This window comes from Topomyia yanbarensis, chromosome 2 (assembly GCF_030247195.1).
Source record: "Topomyia yanbarensis strain Yona2022 chromosome 2, ASM3024719v1, whole genome shotgun sequence".
In the NCBI taxonomy this organism is placed as follows: domain Eukaryota; kingdom Metazoa; phylum Arthropoda; class Insecta; order Diptera; family Culicidae; genus Topomyia; species Topomyia yanbarensis.
In genome coordinates this window covers 259,900,372-259,915,381 of record NC_080671.1, presented here as the reverse complement: position 1 = coordinate 259,915,381, position 15,010 = coordinate 259,900,372, and the positions used below count along the sequence as shown (strand labels likewise).

The following is a 15,010-nucleotide window of genomic DNA, read 5'->3' as shown; positions in this document are numbered from 1 at the left end:
TAGTTTATAATTTTCACAAACTTATTAGGAAAAATTGTTTAATAAGCTTTCGTAATATTGTGTAGGAAAAAAGCTGATAATTTCAGTATTTTCTCTATCTGCAACATATAAACCCTCAAGTGTACCAATTAATTGGTATACGAATTGGAATAGGTTCGCCAAATTTTGGAAGAAGTCTATAAAGTAACCCCTTGAAAGCTACCTAAAAATTGTTGTAGTTCGATGCAATAAAAAAATCCCCAAAAATGAAATGTATCTATTAATGTGAAACACAGTGAATAACACATACAATAAAGACCCATTTTTATCAACCTCATGGTGTATTTTAGGCTGACAAAATGGGGACATTGACTAAATCGGGCAATTTTTTTTCTTTATAATAAACTGAAGCTGTTAAAATAATCTTCCCGTCCCTTGATGTAGTCTGATAACTATTTCTGATTACGATGAACTTTTTATTTTTGTATATTTCCATCTTCATGATAAGGAAAACATGCTCAAGAAAGGATTTACTCGAATTCAGTCTTGTTCGTCTGCTAGAGCCCATCAAACATATTTTCATATTTGGCTGATAAAATCGGGGTTTCAATGTATTATAATAGATATTCAGCATTCGAAGAAGTTTCTTGTGAACGAGTGTAGAACGACTTTGTTTCTACTTACTTGAAGTCAGCGGCGTAGCCAGAAATTCGGTTTGGTGGGGTTTTGGTGAAAATCGATCATACTGTCCAAACGGCATAATTCCGAAACCGTAATTTTTGAAGTTTTAAAATTATGCAGAATTATTTTTTCAGAAAATAGTGACAGAGTTCGTGTCTTTAGCGAAATTTTTGAGACTTTATTGTAGTTATGAATATTAACCTGAGAAAATTCACCATAAATACTTCTTGGACGATATACCGTCAAAATTATTTTATCAAATGATGCGCTGTTTAACGTTTGTAAAACTCATCGAAGATACTAAACCTCCGAAATCGGTGGTTTCAAAATGATGCTATCTTTACCTTAAATTACTGTTTTTAAACATTTGACCTATACATATAATAGGTCATATAACAAAAATTAAATGCTCATCAAAATCGATCAGGAACTGCTAGAGTCGAATGGAAATCGTCATTTTTCATAAATTTCTCTCTACATTCGGAAACTGTTATCCTCGTTATTAATAATATTACGTTTTCGTCTCAACTCGACGCATTCCCAAAAAACCTGTCTTAATCCACCTAGTGGTGCAATTGTGCTTGTCTCATTTGTCCAGACTACGATTCCATGGCTGGTTATGTTCAATACAATGGTGGAAATGAATATTACATGTTCAGTACGATTTGCACATACATTCAATGGATCGACAGCCACGATCTTGAGATACTATGTGATACTGAAACATCGCTTGAAACCAGCGGCGGATCATGGAGAAAGATTCGGGAGGTCCAGGTCCTGCCAAAATTTTTCAACTTGTTAAGAAATTTTAAACTAGTTTTAATTTTAAAGTAGCAACCCCTCACTGTTTGGGCCTAGGGGTGGCCCTTGGTGTAGGAAATGTGCAGCTTGCTGTTGGTGGCTGGCTATGTTTACACTTGTCCGCAGACAAATCACACTCTTGGATGGACCACTCAAAACAAACCGCAAACAACTTATGTGGACTGTATTTTGGAAAACCACTTGCTACTGGATGTGATTTATTGGAAGGAAAAACACCTTTTGCACTTTACACTTTATTTGGAAACTCACTCTGTCACTTGTACTTTACACTTCACTTGTACTTCACACTTGTTGAAATAAAACTGACTGCTGCGATGCGCAGAACGCGCGTACTTATATTACACGCCACACGTTCTAGAAACGCGTGGCTCATCCGCGATGCTTGTCGATGCCATGTCACACATCAATTGTTTTTCGTCTCCTTTCCGCATCGGGCGATTGTATCGTTGGATCACTCACGCTCGCTGACGATGATGCAATACCGCACCGCATGTATTGCTGCTGCTGCTATTATTGCTATTGCTGCTACTGCTGCTTGCTTACCTATGTGTTATGACCATATGCGCAAAATATATATTGCGGGAATGTTCTTGATCGTTTGTGATGCTGTGCGATTTTACTAGTATATGAACTTGCCTACCGTTGATTAGCGTTTGAGGCGCTAACATACTCCCCCGGGCTGGGATGAACTCCCAGAATTATTTTGATGTTCAGGATAAGCAAATCGGTTGTCCTCAATCGGAAGAATGGATAGCTTCGATGTGGGACGTCTCAAAATCGAATCTCCTAATTTAATGTCGGCAGTTCTCACTAACCCGTCCGGTCCAGGATAAGTTCGCATTACACGTCCAAGTTTCCAGGATTGAGGTGGAGAATCTTTGTCTTCTAAAATTACCACCATTCCAGGTTGAATGTTCGGAGAGGAATTACGGTTCTTTCCTCTTGGTTGAAGGCCTAAAAGGTAGTCTCGCTTCCATACCTTCCAGAAATCATCTCGTAATCGTTGCAAATATTGCCATCGTGATAGTCTATTGATAGCTACTCCCTCGGAAGACGGCTGTGGGACTGCAACCAGTGGTCGACCAATCAAAAAATGACCCGGTGTTAGAACCTCTGGATCATTTGGGTTTGTTGACTGTGTAAATAACGGTCTAGAGTTCAATACAGCTTCCACTTGGCTTAAGACTGTTGCGTACTCCTCAAAGGTAAGCAAAGCGTGTTTCAAGGTACGCTTTAGATGATACTTGGTACTCTTAACTGCTGCCTCCCAAAGGCCACCAAAGTTGGGAGCTTCAGGAGGAATGAAATTCCAAGATATCTCTCTCGGTTGACAATACTCGGCGATCTGACTGACGGTGGTTCGGTCATTAAACAGTAGAAACAGCTCATGAAGTTCAGACCTTGCTCCTTTGAAGTTGGATCCATTATCGGAATGGATCTCTCGTGGTAATCCTCTCCGACTGACGAAACGATGAAGAGCTGCTAAAAATGCTGCAGTTGTCATATCCGACACTAGCTCTAGGTGGATGGCTTTCGTTGTCATGCAAACAAAGACTGCAAAATAAGCTTTTTTAATTTGCGGTTTTCGGGTGCCGTATTTCACCAGAATTGGTCCCGCATAGTCGACGCCGGTAACCTCGAATGGGTGTGATGGTACAACTCGAAAGGCGGGTAGTTGACCCATTTGCTGACTTGATTGCTTTGGTCTGGCACGGAAACAGGTGACACAAGTTCTTGTTATCTTGCGGATGGAAGACCGGCCATCGAGTAACCAAAATTTTGTCCGCAAGGTCGCTAGTAGCATAGATGGCCCAACATGAAGATTTTCAATGTGATATGCTCGAATTATCTTGTCGGTAATTGCATGTTTAGGGAGAATTATCTGATGTTGGCAATCGATCGGAAGCTTAGATTGCTGCAATCTACCTCCTACTCGTAGGAGACCATCCTTGTAGAATGGTGCTAATGTGCTCAAACGTTTGCTTGGTTCATCGTTCTGTATATGCACTATTTCATCAGCCAAAACCTCATGTTGTACTACCTTGAGAATGAGATTTAGTGCCAATCGGAGTTCTTCGATAGTAAGATAGGGCTGATACTTTCGCTGTCGACTATCGTTCTTTTTGCAGTTATTGATGAAACGTAGAACATATGCAACGACTCGTTGCATTTTACGAAATGAGCTAAATTTGGAAAATAATTGCAGCTCATCTTGATTGTAAGCGACGGCTACAACAATTTTACTCTGCTTTAACTCAGGAATGTGACTATCTGGTAACTCATCAGGTGTTTCAATTTGATAGTCCACTACTCGTAAAAATGCTGGAGCATTCCACCACAAATCGTTGATTTTCAATGCTGCTGGAAACTGTCCACGTGATATAATATCTGCGGGGTTGTCCTTTGATGGCACATACTTCCATTGAAATCTTCCCGTCTCTTGCAGAATTTCAGCTACGCGATTGCGAACAAAAACTTGAAGCATGGCCAACGGTTTTTTGAGCCAGGCTAACACAATTTGATTGTCTGACCAAAGGACTACTTCTCGAAATTGACGTTTGGATGCTTGAAGAACTTTGACGATGAGCTTGGAAAGCAATCTGGCGGCGAGCAATTCCTTGCGTGGAATACTCAATTCTTTCATTGGAGCAACTTTGGATTTACTGCACCAAAGCCTGAGAATAGCAGTATTATTCGAAAGAATATTTCGAACGTATACAGCAGCACCATAAGCCACAGTCGAAGCGTCACAAAATCCATGGACTTCGAGAGCAATGGATTCTGAGAGAAAAACGTTACGTGGTATTGCAATATTTCTTACTTCCGGCAGAGATCGCTGAAATTGTAGCCAGGAAGAAAGCAAATCTCCATTGAGGTTATCATCCCAAGAAACACCAGCGGCCCACAGCTGCTGCATTAACAGTTTTGCAATCACTATTACCGGTGATAGGAGTCCTAGTGGATCGAACAGTTTTCCTATTTCGGACAGCACACGACGCTTTGTGATGTTTTGTTCAGTATATTGAATGGCTTGAAATCGGAATTCATCTTCTCCGGGACTCCAAATTATTCCCAGCGCTTTAATCACTCCATCATCGGATGATGGATCGAGATATACTAGTTTCTCACGATCGCAATCAGGAATGTGTTGTAATACAGTCGGATCGTTGCAACACCACTTATGAACAGGAAATCCTCCACATCGTAGTAAGCCTTGTATTTGGTTGATGCAATCAATAGCCTTTTCTGAACTGTCGGTTCCAGATAGGATGTCGTCAACGTAACAATCTTCTAGAATAATTTGAGCTGCCATTGGAAACTTTGCACCTTCATCTTCACAAAGCTGAACCAAGCATCGTGTAGCTAGAAATGGAGCGGACGCAGTACCATACGTGACGGTTGTCAATTCAAGTACGCGCAGAGGGTCAGCTGAGTTGGTTCTCCAAAAAATTCGAAGAAAGCACGTCTGGAACGGCGCAATCCAGATTTGCCGGTACATTTTTGTTACATCGGCCGTGAAAACCACCCTGTGCTGGCGAAATCGGATGTGAATCTCGAACAGGTCACTTTGCACAGTAGGTCCAACTTTCAATGCTTCATTTAGCGAAATTGGGTGATGGGTGCGATTTCGCCGATGCATCGAATACCACCCTTAGTTTGGTACTGGTGCTCGATGGACGTAGGATAGCGTGATGCGGTATGTAGTAAACACGTTGGTCAGGTAAATCATTGCGCTCGTTGATTTCCTTGCAATGCCCCATTGCTTCATATTCTTCGATGAACTTTGTGTACTCCGACTTCAATTCTGGATCTTTTTTTAGACGCCTTTCCAGAGCTAAAAATCGTCGTAGAGCCAGCGAACGATTATCGCCAATCTCGTTTACTGACTCGCGAAATGGAAGTTCTACGATGTACTTCCCCGAATTGTCTCTTTGATGAGTGGACCGGAATAATGCTTCACACTCTTCCTGTTCGCTGTCGAAGGATGATTCTGGTTGGACTTCCTCCAGCGCCCAGAATCGTTGGATTGTTTCATGGATTTGATCAATCGTTACAGAATGCGCAAACTGCTGACCAGAAAAGGAATCTCTTACATCACCAGCTACTACCCACCCAAAGTGGGTCTCTTGAAGATCCGGCAAGTCGTCGGCCATTTGAAAGAATCCCGATTTTAGTAAACGAAAGAATTTGGATACACCAATTAGCATATCAATGTGGTTTGGTATGTTGAATTGCGGATCTGCCATTTGAAAATCTGCTGGTATCGGCCAAGATGATGTATCGATTTTTGTTGTGGGAATAATTCCAGTTACTTTGGGAACGACCAAGCAGGATGATGTCTTTGGCATATGTTTTGGATGCCCCTATACCAGTAATAGGAATACATACTGGCTTTCGTTCCAGACCCAAACGGTTCACAATTGATTCTGATATCAAATTTACCTGGGAACCGTTATCCAGCAAGGTTCGACAAGGAAGAACACCTCCATTGCAATCTCGCGCATTGACGACAGCCGTAAGAAGCATGACAGTTTTAATTGCCTGGGAATGGTTACACGCAAGCTTACTACGGGATTGTTCGCTGCTGGTCGAAGAAGGCTCGTTGATTGGTCTGGGCACCATCGACGTGTTGTTTGGACGACTCACACAATTTTCCTGCTCTGTTAGATTCTGTTTCAAAGTATCATCGTGCAGCATGGTATGATGTTTCATTTTGCATTTCAAACACGTTTTTTCACAGTTGCATTCTGTCGATCGATGTCCAACTCGGAGGCAATTGAAACAAATGTTTTTGTCTTTCACCAGTGTGAATCGCTGGGAGATTGACAAGTTTCTGAATGTCGGACACTTGAAGGTAAGATGATTCTTGTTGCAGAAGTCACACTGAGGCGTCTGAGGTGGTGCTGTAACTGCATTGGCTCTATGAAACGATGTCCTGATGGTTGCTGGAAGAGGATTGCCGCGTTGTTGCTTTATCGGAGTTTCGTTGCGTGGTGCTCTGCTTTGGCATCGCTCTAGAATGGAAACACGCTGCTTCAGGAATGCAATGGTTTCGTCATAGGTAGGCAGTTCCCCACGCTTGATTGTTGACTCCCAGTGTATCTTGGTTTCGTCATCCAGCGCTCTAGCCAGTATATAAATCAGCATCTGCTCTGAAACTCCAGTGAAATCCTGGCCAAGAAATTTGAGGTTCTCCACATGGCTGACAAAAGACTCAACGAGCGTTCGTAATTCATCGTAGCTCCCCTTGGACAACTTCTTCGTGTTAATGAGACCTCCAATGTGTAGATGAACTATGCGTCTTTTATCTTCGAAGCGTTCCTCGAGCAGCTGCCATGCCCGCTCATAGTTTCCATCGCTGATAGTTTTTGCGTCTATTATACCTGCAGCATCTCCGATGAGTGATCTTTCAAGATGATACAGTTTGATGCGGTTGGATTCGTTGGATTGATCCACCACATCCCGGAACATCATTTTGAATCTCTCCCAGTGCTCATATTTTCCATCGAACGTAGGTATAGCACGTGGGAGTGGCTGTTGGACAATCACCGGCTGCTGATTGACGATGGACTGTGAAGGTGGCGGAATTAGTGGTGTCTTGGAAATTTCCTCGAGCCATGTTTCGAGCAAAATGGATACACTGTCGTGAAGATCCTCAAATTGCAGATAGCACTGACTGTGTTCCTTCCTTTTGGCTGCAGGAATACTTTCAATGATTCGCTGATGATTGCTAGTGAACTCGGCGTAGGCTGCTTCTAACTTCTTCACAAATGTTTTTATTTGTGGAAGAGTGAGCTCGGTTTGCTCCACTCTGGCATTCTGCAGTATGGATTCAATCCGGAGCACTTTTGCTTGCGCCATTTCGCGGAAGTGAATGAGCGCACTGACATCTTCATCACTATCAACATCAGCATTTTTCACTGGAGTTCTCTTGGGCGGCATTTTGGCTGTTTATCACTGATTATCACTAATCACTCAGTAATCACAGCAGAAGTCACGGTGGCAATAGGAACGATGGACCTAATATCCGGCTCGAAGGACCAATGTTTGGGCCTAGGGGTGGCCCTTGGTGTAGGAAATTTGCAGCTTGCTGTTGGTGGCTGGCTATGTTTACACTTGTCCGCAGACAAATCACACTCTTGGATGGACCACTCAAAACAAACCGCAAACAACTTATGTGGACTGTATTTTGGAAAACCACTTGCTACTGGATGTGATTTATTGGAAGGAAAAACACCTTTTGCACTTTACACTTTATTTGGAAACTCACTCTGTCACTTGTACTTTACACTTCACTTGTACTTCACACTTGTTGAAATAAAACTGACTGCTGCGATGCGCAGAACGCGCGTACTTATATTACACGCCACACGTTCTAGAAACGCGTGGCTCATCCGCGATGCTTGTCGATGCCATGTCACACATCAATTGTTTTTCGTCTCCTTTCCGCATCGGGCGATTGTATCGTTGGATCACTCACGCTCGCTGACGATGATGCAATACCGCACCGCATGTATTGCTGCTGCTGCTATTATTGCTATTGCTGCTACTGCTGCTTGCTTACCTATGTGTTATGACCATATGCGCAAAATATATATTGCGGGAATGTTCTTGATCGTTTGTGATGCTGTGCGATTTTACTAGTATATGAACTTGCCTACCGTTGATTAGCGTTTGAGGCGCTAACACTCACTGCATACCCCCCTCGGGCCGGTATAATTGAAGATTTTTAGAGTGATTGCATAACCTTTCTATATGAGAAAGGAAAAAATGTACCAAAGTCTAAAAAAGTCAATTTTTGTCAAACATCTCAATGTTTCATGCATTTTAAAGTCATTTGGCATCAAAAATACAAATATGATTTTGAATTTTTTTCATTTCAGTTTATATGGGAATTTGCTGCGTGATTGCACTCTTCAACTCATAACCCCGGAACCGGAAGTCCAATCAATAAAAAAATCAATAGCAGATGGGAAGGTTGTACCTTTCATTTGAGACTAACTTTGTGCAAATCGGTCCAGCCATCTCTGAGAAACAGAGGTCACATTTTTTTCCACATACACACAGACATTTTCCGATCTCGACGAACTCAGTCAATTGGCATATGACACGGCCCTCCAGGTCGGGATTAGATTGACGAATTGTAGAGTGAATGAGAAAGACAAAAACATTTTTAGCACATGTTGAAAGTTATGCATTTTTTTTGGTGAGCAGTTCTATGTTTCATAGACATTAAATCAATTTTAACTTCGCTTCCTATTAAATAAAGACCTTTATTACAGTACATTTCTACAAAAACGAGCTCAATTTGAAAATAAATCTGAGGATTATGATTGATTACAGAACTCTGGATTTTTCTATTGGAATGTTTTCAGGCAGGAATTTGATATTGATGTTATTAGACAACTGTGAAATCAAGACCAATAGATCAGTTACATATCAGGAGGACCCCATTCCGACAATTTATCAAAAGTCCTCATGATGTTTAAAACAACAGGTTATCAAACTACGGACCAGATAATTGTTATTGTAATATTGAATTAAATCAGTCTGCATCAATAAATTTTCAACTTCAATTCAATATTTTTTTTGGGGGTGGGGAGGGGGGGGGTTGTATGGTGTTAAACCCCAAAACCTTCTCTTGGCTACGCCGTTGCTTGGAGATATTTATTTCGCTTTTCATTTTCCGGTATGTTTCAGATCGATCCGATGGTCATAAGTTAGAAAAATTGCAGTCAGAAGGTTCGCACAAATGAACATTTTTGTACTGATAAGTTATCAAGTTCCTTCCAGACAACTTGGAAGTGTTCGGTGATTATTTCTAGCGGTTGTAGATACAAAAATGAAATACAAAATTCGTTTTATCGAAATACTGTTTGGCTTATTTCAATGGATTATTACTATATTGAACAATAAATAGGCGACAAAGAGTAACCCACAAACAACAAGCCATAACTTTTAAAGTATTCAAAATAGATATTTAAAGTCTTCAGTAAAGTTATTCGCAAAAGTAAGAGCTACAAATTTTCTGAAGACATCATTTCGATATAATCACTTCCAAGAAAATTTGTGAAAATATCTCACTCATAGGGGGATTAATCAGCAAAAGCACAATACCAAAAGAAAGGGCATATTACCTCCATTAAATTCTCCGAAGATACTATTGACCTAAAATAAGCCCTTTTGGCGATAACAATAGATTACATGTTTTTGGTCATATTTCTGGCAATGGGAAATGATAAAAATCTTTCGTCCGCATTTAATGTTAAATATCTCTTTTGATAATAGTCCGAATAGCTTGTTCGAAAGGTATTCGTTAAAGCTATCTAAAAACATATAAATTGTTAATCTATATTGTCAATTTCGGCAGATAATTTTAAAAAACTGCAAAAAACGCCATTTTTACGCATTCAAACATTCATATCTTGGAAACTAAACATCAGAATCAAAAATAAATTAATAGCGTTCATACTGTTTTTTAGTTCTTTCATTTAAAATTGGTTTGGATTAGAGGTGTGCGCCAATGCTTTTTTAATCGGCGGCGGCGTAAGCGACATTTTTGTCCGGCGGCGGCGGCGTTGGCGGCGTCACGCCGTTGGACCCTATCGGCGGCGGCGCGCCGGCGTGTGTCGGCGTGACGAATATTGACGCCTAGGTAACTAAAAAAAATTCTTAACAGTACAATTCCTTTCCCAAATTTTGGGTAGCTATTGTAACAGACTTCACAGCACATACAAACAAACGTTACAGTTTGAAGAAAATCTAAAAAATCATCGCCCACGATGTACTAGCGACATCTGTTGAACACATTGCACAAAATGTAATTCTCGCAACCATATCAATTTTTTTTTCAACTGATGCTCCAATAGTGACCACCCTGCTTGCCAAATGCAAGATAATAAATGAAAGGTGGAACTATTTTTACAGTTGTAAAATTTGAAGAACGAAATAGAAAAATTGGCGATGTCGCATACTACGACTTCGCATGAAATAATGATTGCAATGGACAAATTTGAAGAATGCAGAGTAACGACTGTATTTCAATGACCCATAATAATTATTTATTGTTCTATATTTGGGAAATTAAGCAACGGTAAAACAGTTTTTGTTTTGTTTGAGGAAATTAATTGTTGTTGTCGTTTCATTGTTTTTTGTTTCTATTTAGTCATCTTTACCGGAAGCCCGGGGACAATTGACAACTCCCATATATTGAATTCATAAGCAAATTTTGGGGTGATTTGGTGATGTCATGGCGGCTCGAATGGAGCAAAATTTGAAAAAGGGCGCATCCCATTTATTATTTTTCATATCTGTGGAAAATAATCAATTTAAGCATTTCTACCATTTCTACCATTTCTTTTTGCTGCTAGAATTCTAATAAAAACACAAATTCTATTCAAAACGAATGGTTAAGCTTGGTGGTGATGTACTTTCATTGGCCAAAATATTTTTCATTTACATTTCTCGAGATAAAAAGCACCAATGATTTAACGGTTTCAAACTTCACACAACAAGAAAACCAAAACTGTTTAGGAGGGAAGAGAGCCGGTTGTTAAAAACAACAATTTCCAGCTAAATATATAATAAGATTTATGTAACTTTGCTGACGGTTTTCAGTTAGGGATAAATTTATTCTCTAATAATAGTTTTCTTTATTCACATTTTGGAATAAGCTTTTTCTAAATATTGTTCTAGCCGCATTGACGGCGTTCATAACACACGTAACGAAACACGCTTTTCTCTTGAAACTTTTTCGTTTCGTTGTTCGTGGTACTCATACAGAGAAGGCATACTAGCGCCACCATCAAATCGGTGGTACATATATGAAACAAGAACTATCTGTCCCTGGGTTGTTTACCGTCGCTCTTTTAGAATCCCGCAGATATCAGGAACCCTAACACGAGGCGTTATTATTGGCATTACTGCGCAGAAATGTCACTTTTAATGATCGTGTAAGGACACCTTTCAAGGTAGACACATTACTTCATTTTCCAGGCTGGTGTTTACTTTTACTTCTTGTAAGTACAAAATCGCCAATGATAAGGAATACGATTCCCTGGCACTACATTTTCTTACAACGTACGGTCTGCTTCTATCTTGAGTGCAAAGTATGCTCAATTTGCTGGAATAATACAGATCTACACCCTGACGAAACCTAAATATACAGTTACTATCAATCATAATCATTCCACGACTTGACGTATTAGCTCCTGTTAGGTTGAAACTGTTCACTAAACAAGTCTGATTGAAAATGGTCTGAGTGTTCTCTTGTTTTTGTAGCACCTGCACCCCGCCAATTTCTCCAGCAGTTCCGGGGACCAACGAATTCTAATCCATTGCATACATTCGATGCACCGAATCAATTAAATTACTAACGTCCTGTTATGTGCTTACTCACCGATCGGCATCGTGTTGTAACTTAAGAAATGGTTGTGAACAACTCCCACCTTGGGCACATCGACAAGAATGAATTTCACATTTCTGGTCCATATTGTTTGTTTTGGTTTGCATGAGATTGAAAAGACCGTAACGTTTTCGGGTGGGTGCGGAAACTAAGTAACGCAATTAGCTCTGTATCACGTCTTATTTGTCTGTGATACCGGGCTGGTGCAACTGACACTGAAAATCTTTCTTGAGTGGGGCTAGATCACACGATGAATAATTTATGAGACTAGAAATCTTACCCTCTGTATCGCCACATCTGTGCACCAGCGTCGCGAAAAGTCAAGATCACTTTGCTCAACTATTCTTCGGGAAAAAAAATTTAAAATAGGTGACGATTCAATCAATTATAAATAAACCTCGTATTGAAAATAAATTTTGTGTTTTCACAAAACTAGTTCACGTAAAAAAAAGACATTATACTGAAATGTTTAGTAGGTGGTTGTGTCTGAATATGTTTAATATTTTTATGATTCTAATTCATAACTCGATGAAACATTGATTTGTATTAACTTTATTGACTAAAACAGTCAAGAATTGAACGACGTGCAACGATTTTTGTAAATTCTCGTCGTGTTATCGTGATATTTTAGTCTTGAGCTTACCGTTGGATTTTTTACACAGAGTCACGTGTCTTATAGTTTTCTAAATTATTTCACGGACATGAATTGTGGCTAGGTAATGTATTTTGCTCAGCGCAGTTTCATTTAATTCCGAACATTTCTCTGAATTTTAACAAAGGAATAACAAGCTTACAGCCCAAGTAACAATTGAAGTTTTATAGCACACTACAAGTGCAATCTAAGTTTTACGAGTGGCTATAAAACTGTCTTAAAACCTAAATTGTTACTAGAGAGGTCCTAGTAATGTCTTTGTATCTAATGCTCGTGCCTATGAGACTGGTTGCTAGCAGTTGTACACAATAGCTCACATAGAAATTTCAAAACCAAAAAGCAGAGCGAATAATCCATGAATGATAGTCTGAGTTCCTTGTAATTGTTTACGTAAGTATAATAAGATTATGTGGAAAATTAATTACTTCATGAATTACATCATGAACAGTTTCACGAACTCGACTGGTGAATCGTGTGTAGCATATTAGGAATTAAGAATCGGTTAAAAAATCAATGAATAATACACTGCGTTCCAGTGAAATTGATAACGTGCAAAGAATAGGATCAGGCACATAATCGTAAATTTCAGGCACATATATCTTGAAAGTGCAAGTTTTTTTTTAATTTGTGGACCATTTCACGCACACGAATGGTGAATTGAAACTTATATGCTCACAATCATAACCAGTTGACGAAGCAAGAATGGATCTTTGAATTATATAACGAGTGTCGTGTAATGGTTTTCGAGAAAATATCAAGATTATTTTAATTTTGTAATCCAATTGACGACCACTAATACCAAATAATGATCAAGATGTGATAAATCATCATTCAGTTAACGTCGTATATTCGGCCCATGGACAATGTTTCTAGATTTGTGGATAAAATTTTGAGTCAACAATTTTAGAGTTCGCGAATTGTCGGCGCGTGAAAAATGCATCGGCGGCGCGCCGCCGATCTACCGTTCGGCGCCGGCGTACGTTAAAAATTACCGGCGGCGGCGGCGTGGCGCGGCGGCGCACAGGTCTAGTTTGGATAAGATCGGTTCAGCCATTGCTGAGAAACACGAATGAGAATTTGTCCGTTACATACACACACACAGACACACACACAGACATTGTCCCAAATCATCGAGCTGAGTCGATTGGTATATAAGACTCGGCCCTCCGGGCCTCGGAAAAAATCTTGAAAGTTTGAGCGAATTCTATACATTTCTTTTATAAGAAATATATAAATCGTCGAGCGTCGGTGTAAGCAGTGTTCCCTTGAATTAAATAACAAATTTTCCATCAACGATCAGTCGACTGGTGAAGCAGCAGCGTCCATCATCAAGCAGTACGCAGGTTAACTTGTTTAGGAATTATTGCATTATCCCATTGTCGTGACGAGCAGTCGCTTAACGGAGTAGCAGCAGTACCGATCGTGCCACTCAAACGACTTAGCGGACGGTTCGTCCCAACGAGATGTTAGTGGTAGGGTTCGTCGTGGTTGCGGTAATTACCGCAACCGCGCGGTATTTACCGCACCCGCACCGCAAAAACTGCGGTGCGGTGAGACCCTTTTTCCCGCGGATGCGGTGCGGGAAATGAGCTTCTACCGCGCGGTATTACCGCAACCGCGCTTCAAAAAATAATTGTCTGCAGTCTGCATTAAAAAGTGAATTAAAACTATGACTTTTACCATTTGAGAAGGACGCAACTAGATTTATTTTCTGAACGAATGCTTATCAATGTCATTATTAGGAAAATTCTTCTGTCAGAACGTTCGAGTCTTACTTATTACCCTACAATAGAGAAACATAATAAACATTTAATTGCTCTAATTTCCATAGACTTGACAATGATTTGAGAAGAAATTCGAATATAATCTGTATTCGACCTATCGCAATTTGATTTTTTACATTTTGGTTATTCTATTATGATAAAATATACTATTACTAAGAAATAAAATCTATAAGCTGTGTCCAATATAATTTGGCACCATTATTTTTACGACATATTTTGAAAACTATTTATTTAATACTTCAAACTAAAAATTTACAAACGAGCCTTTTCAAATACATAAAACGCACAATCCAATCATTGAAATTGTGCTGTCAAATCCAATTAAAAATGCACCATTTCTCTCGATTTCTCTTAGAAATCGCGGAATTATGAATCGTTTTCGATGACATTTTCTCAACTGTGAATTTTGATTAATTTGGAGAACTTAAAGATGAACTAATCATACTTAGATTTAAAAACAACCCACAGAATGTAATTATCATCATCAAACCAAACGAATTTGGAGGATTTTTTTTCGCGTGCATCCATTGTTCGTCTAACTGGGAATTTTTTCTACCAAATTAATATTTTTCAGTTAGGAGTATTTTGTAAATTTTTGAAAGTAGAGCTTTCGTAGTTAGTGTAGGGCATTGCGATTTTTTTTGTGTTTCTCAAAGCCTCCCCTCATACTGTGAAAAGTGTAAAAAT

The 15,010-nt window shown here is 39.6% G+C and overlaps 1 protein-coding gene across 1 annotated transcript; it reads right to left on the bottom strand.

Annotated features, from left to right (window-relative positions):
* Window positions 1–2,143: 2,143 nt before the first annotated feature.
* Window positions 2,144–4,981, bottom strand: LOC131680284 (uncharacterized). Its single transcript, XM_058961005.1, has one exon. The coding sequence runs from the start codon at window positions 4,979–4,981 to the stop codon at window positions 2,144–2,146; it is 2,838 nt and encodes a 945-aa protein (XP_058816988.1).
* Between the last annotated feature and the right edge of the window lie 10,029 nt (window positions 4,982–15,010).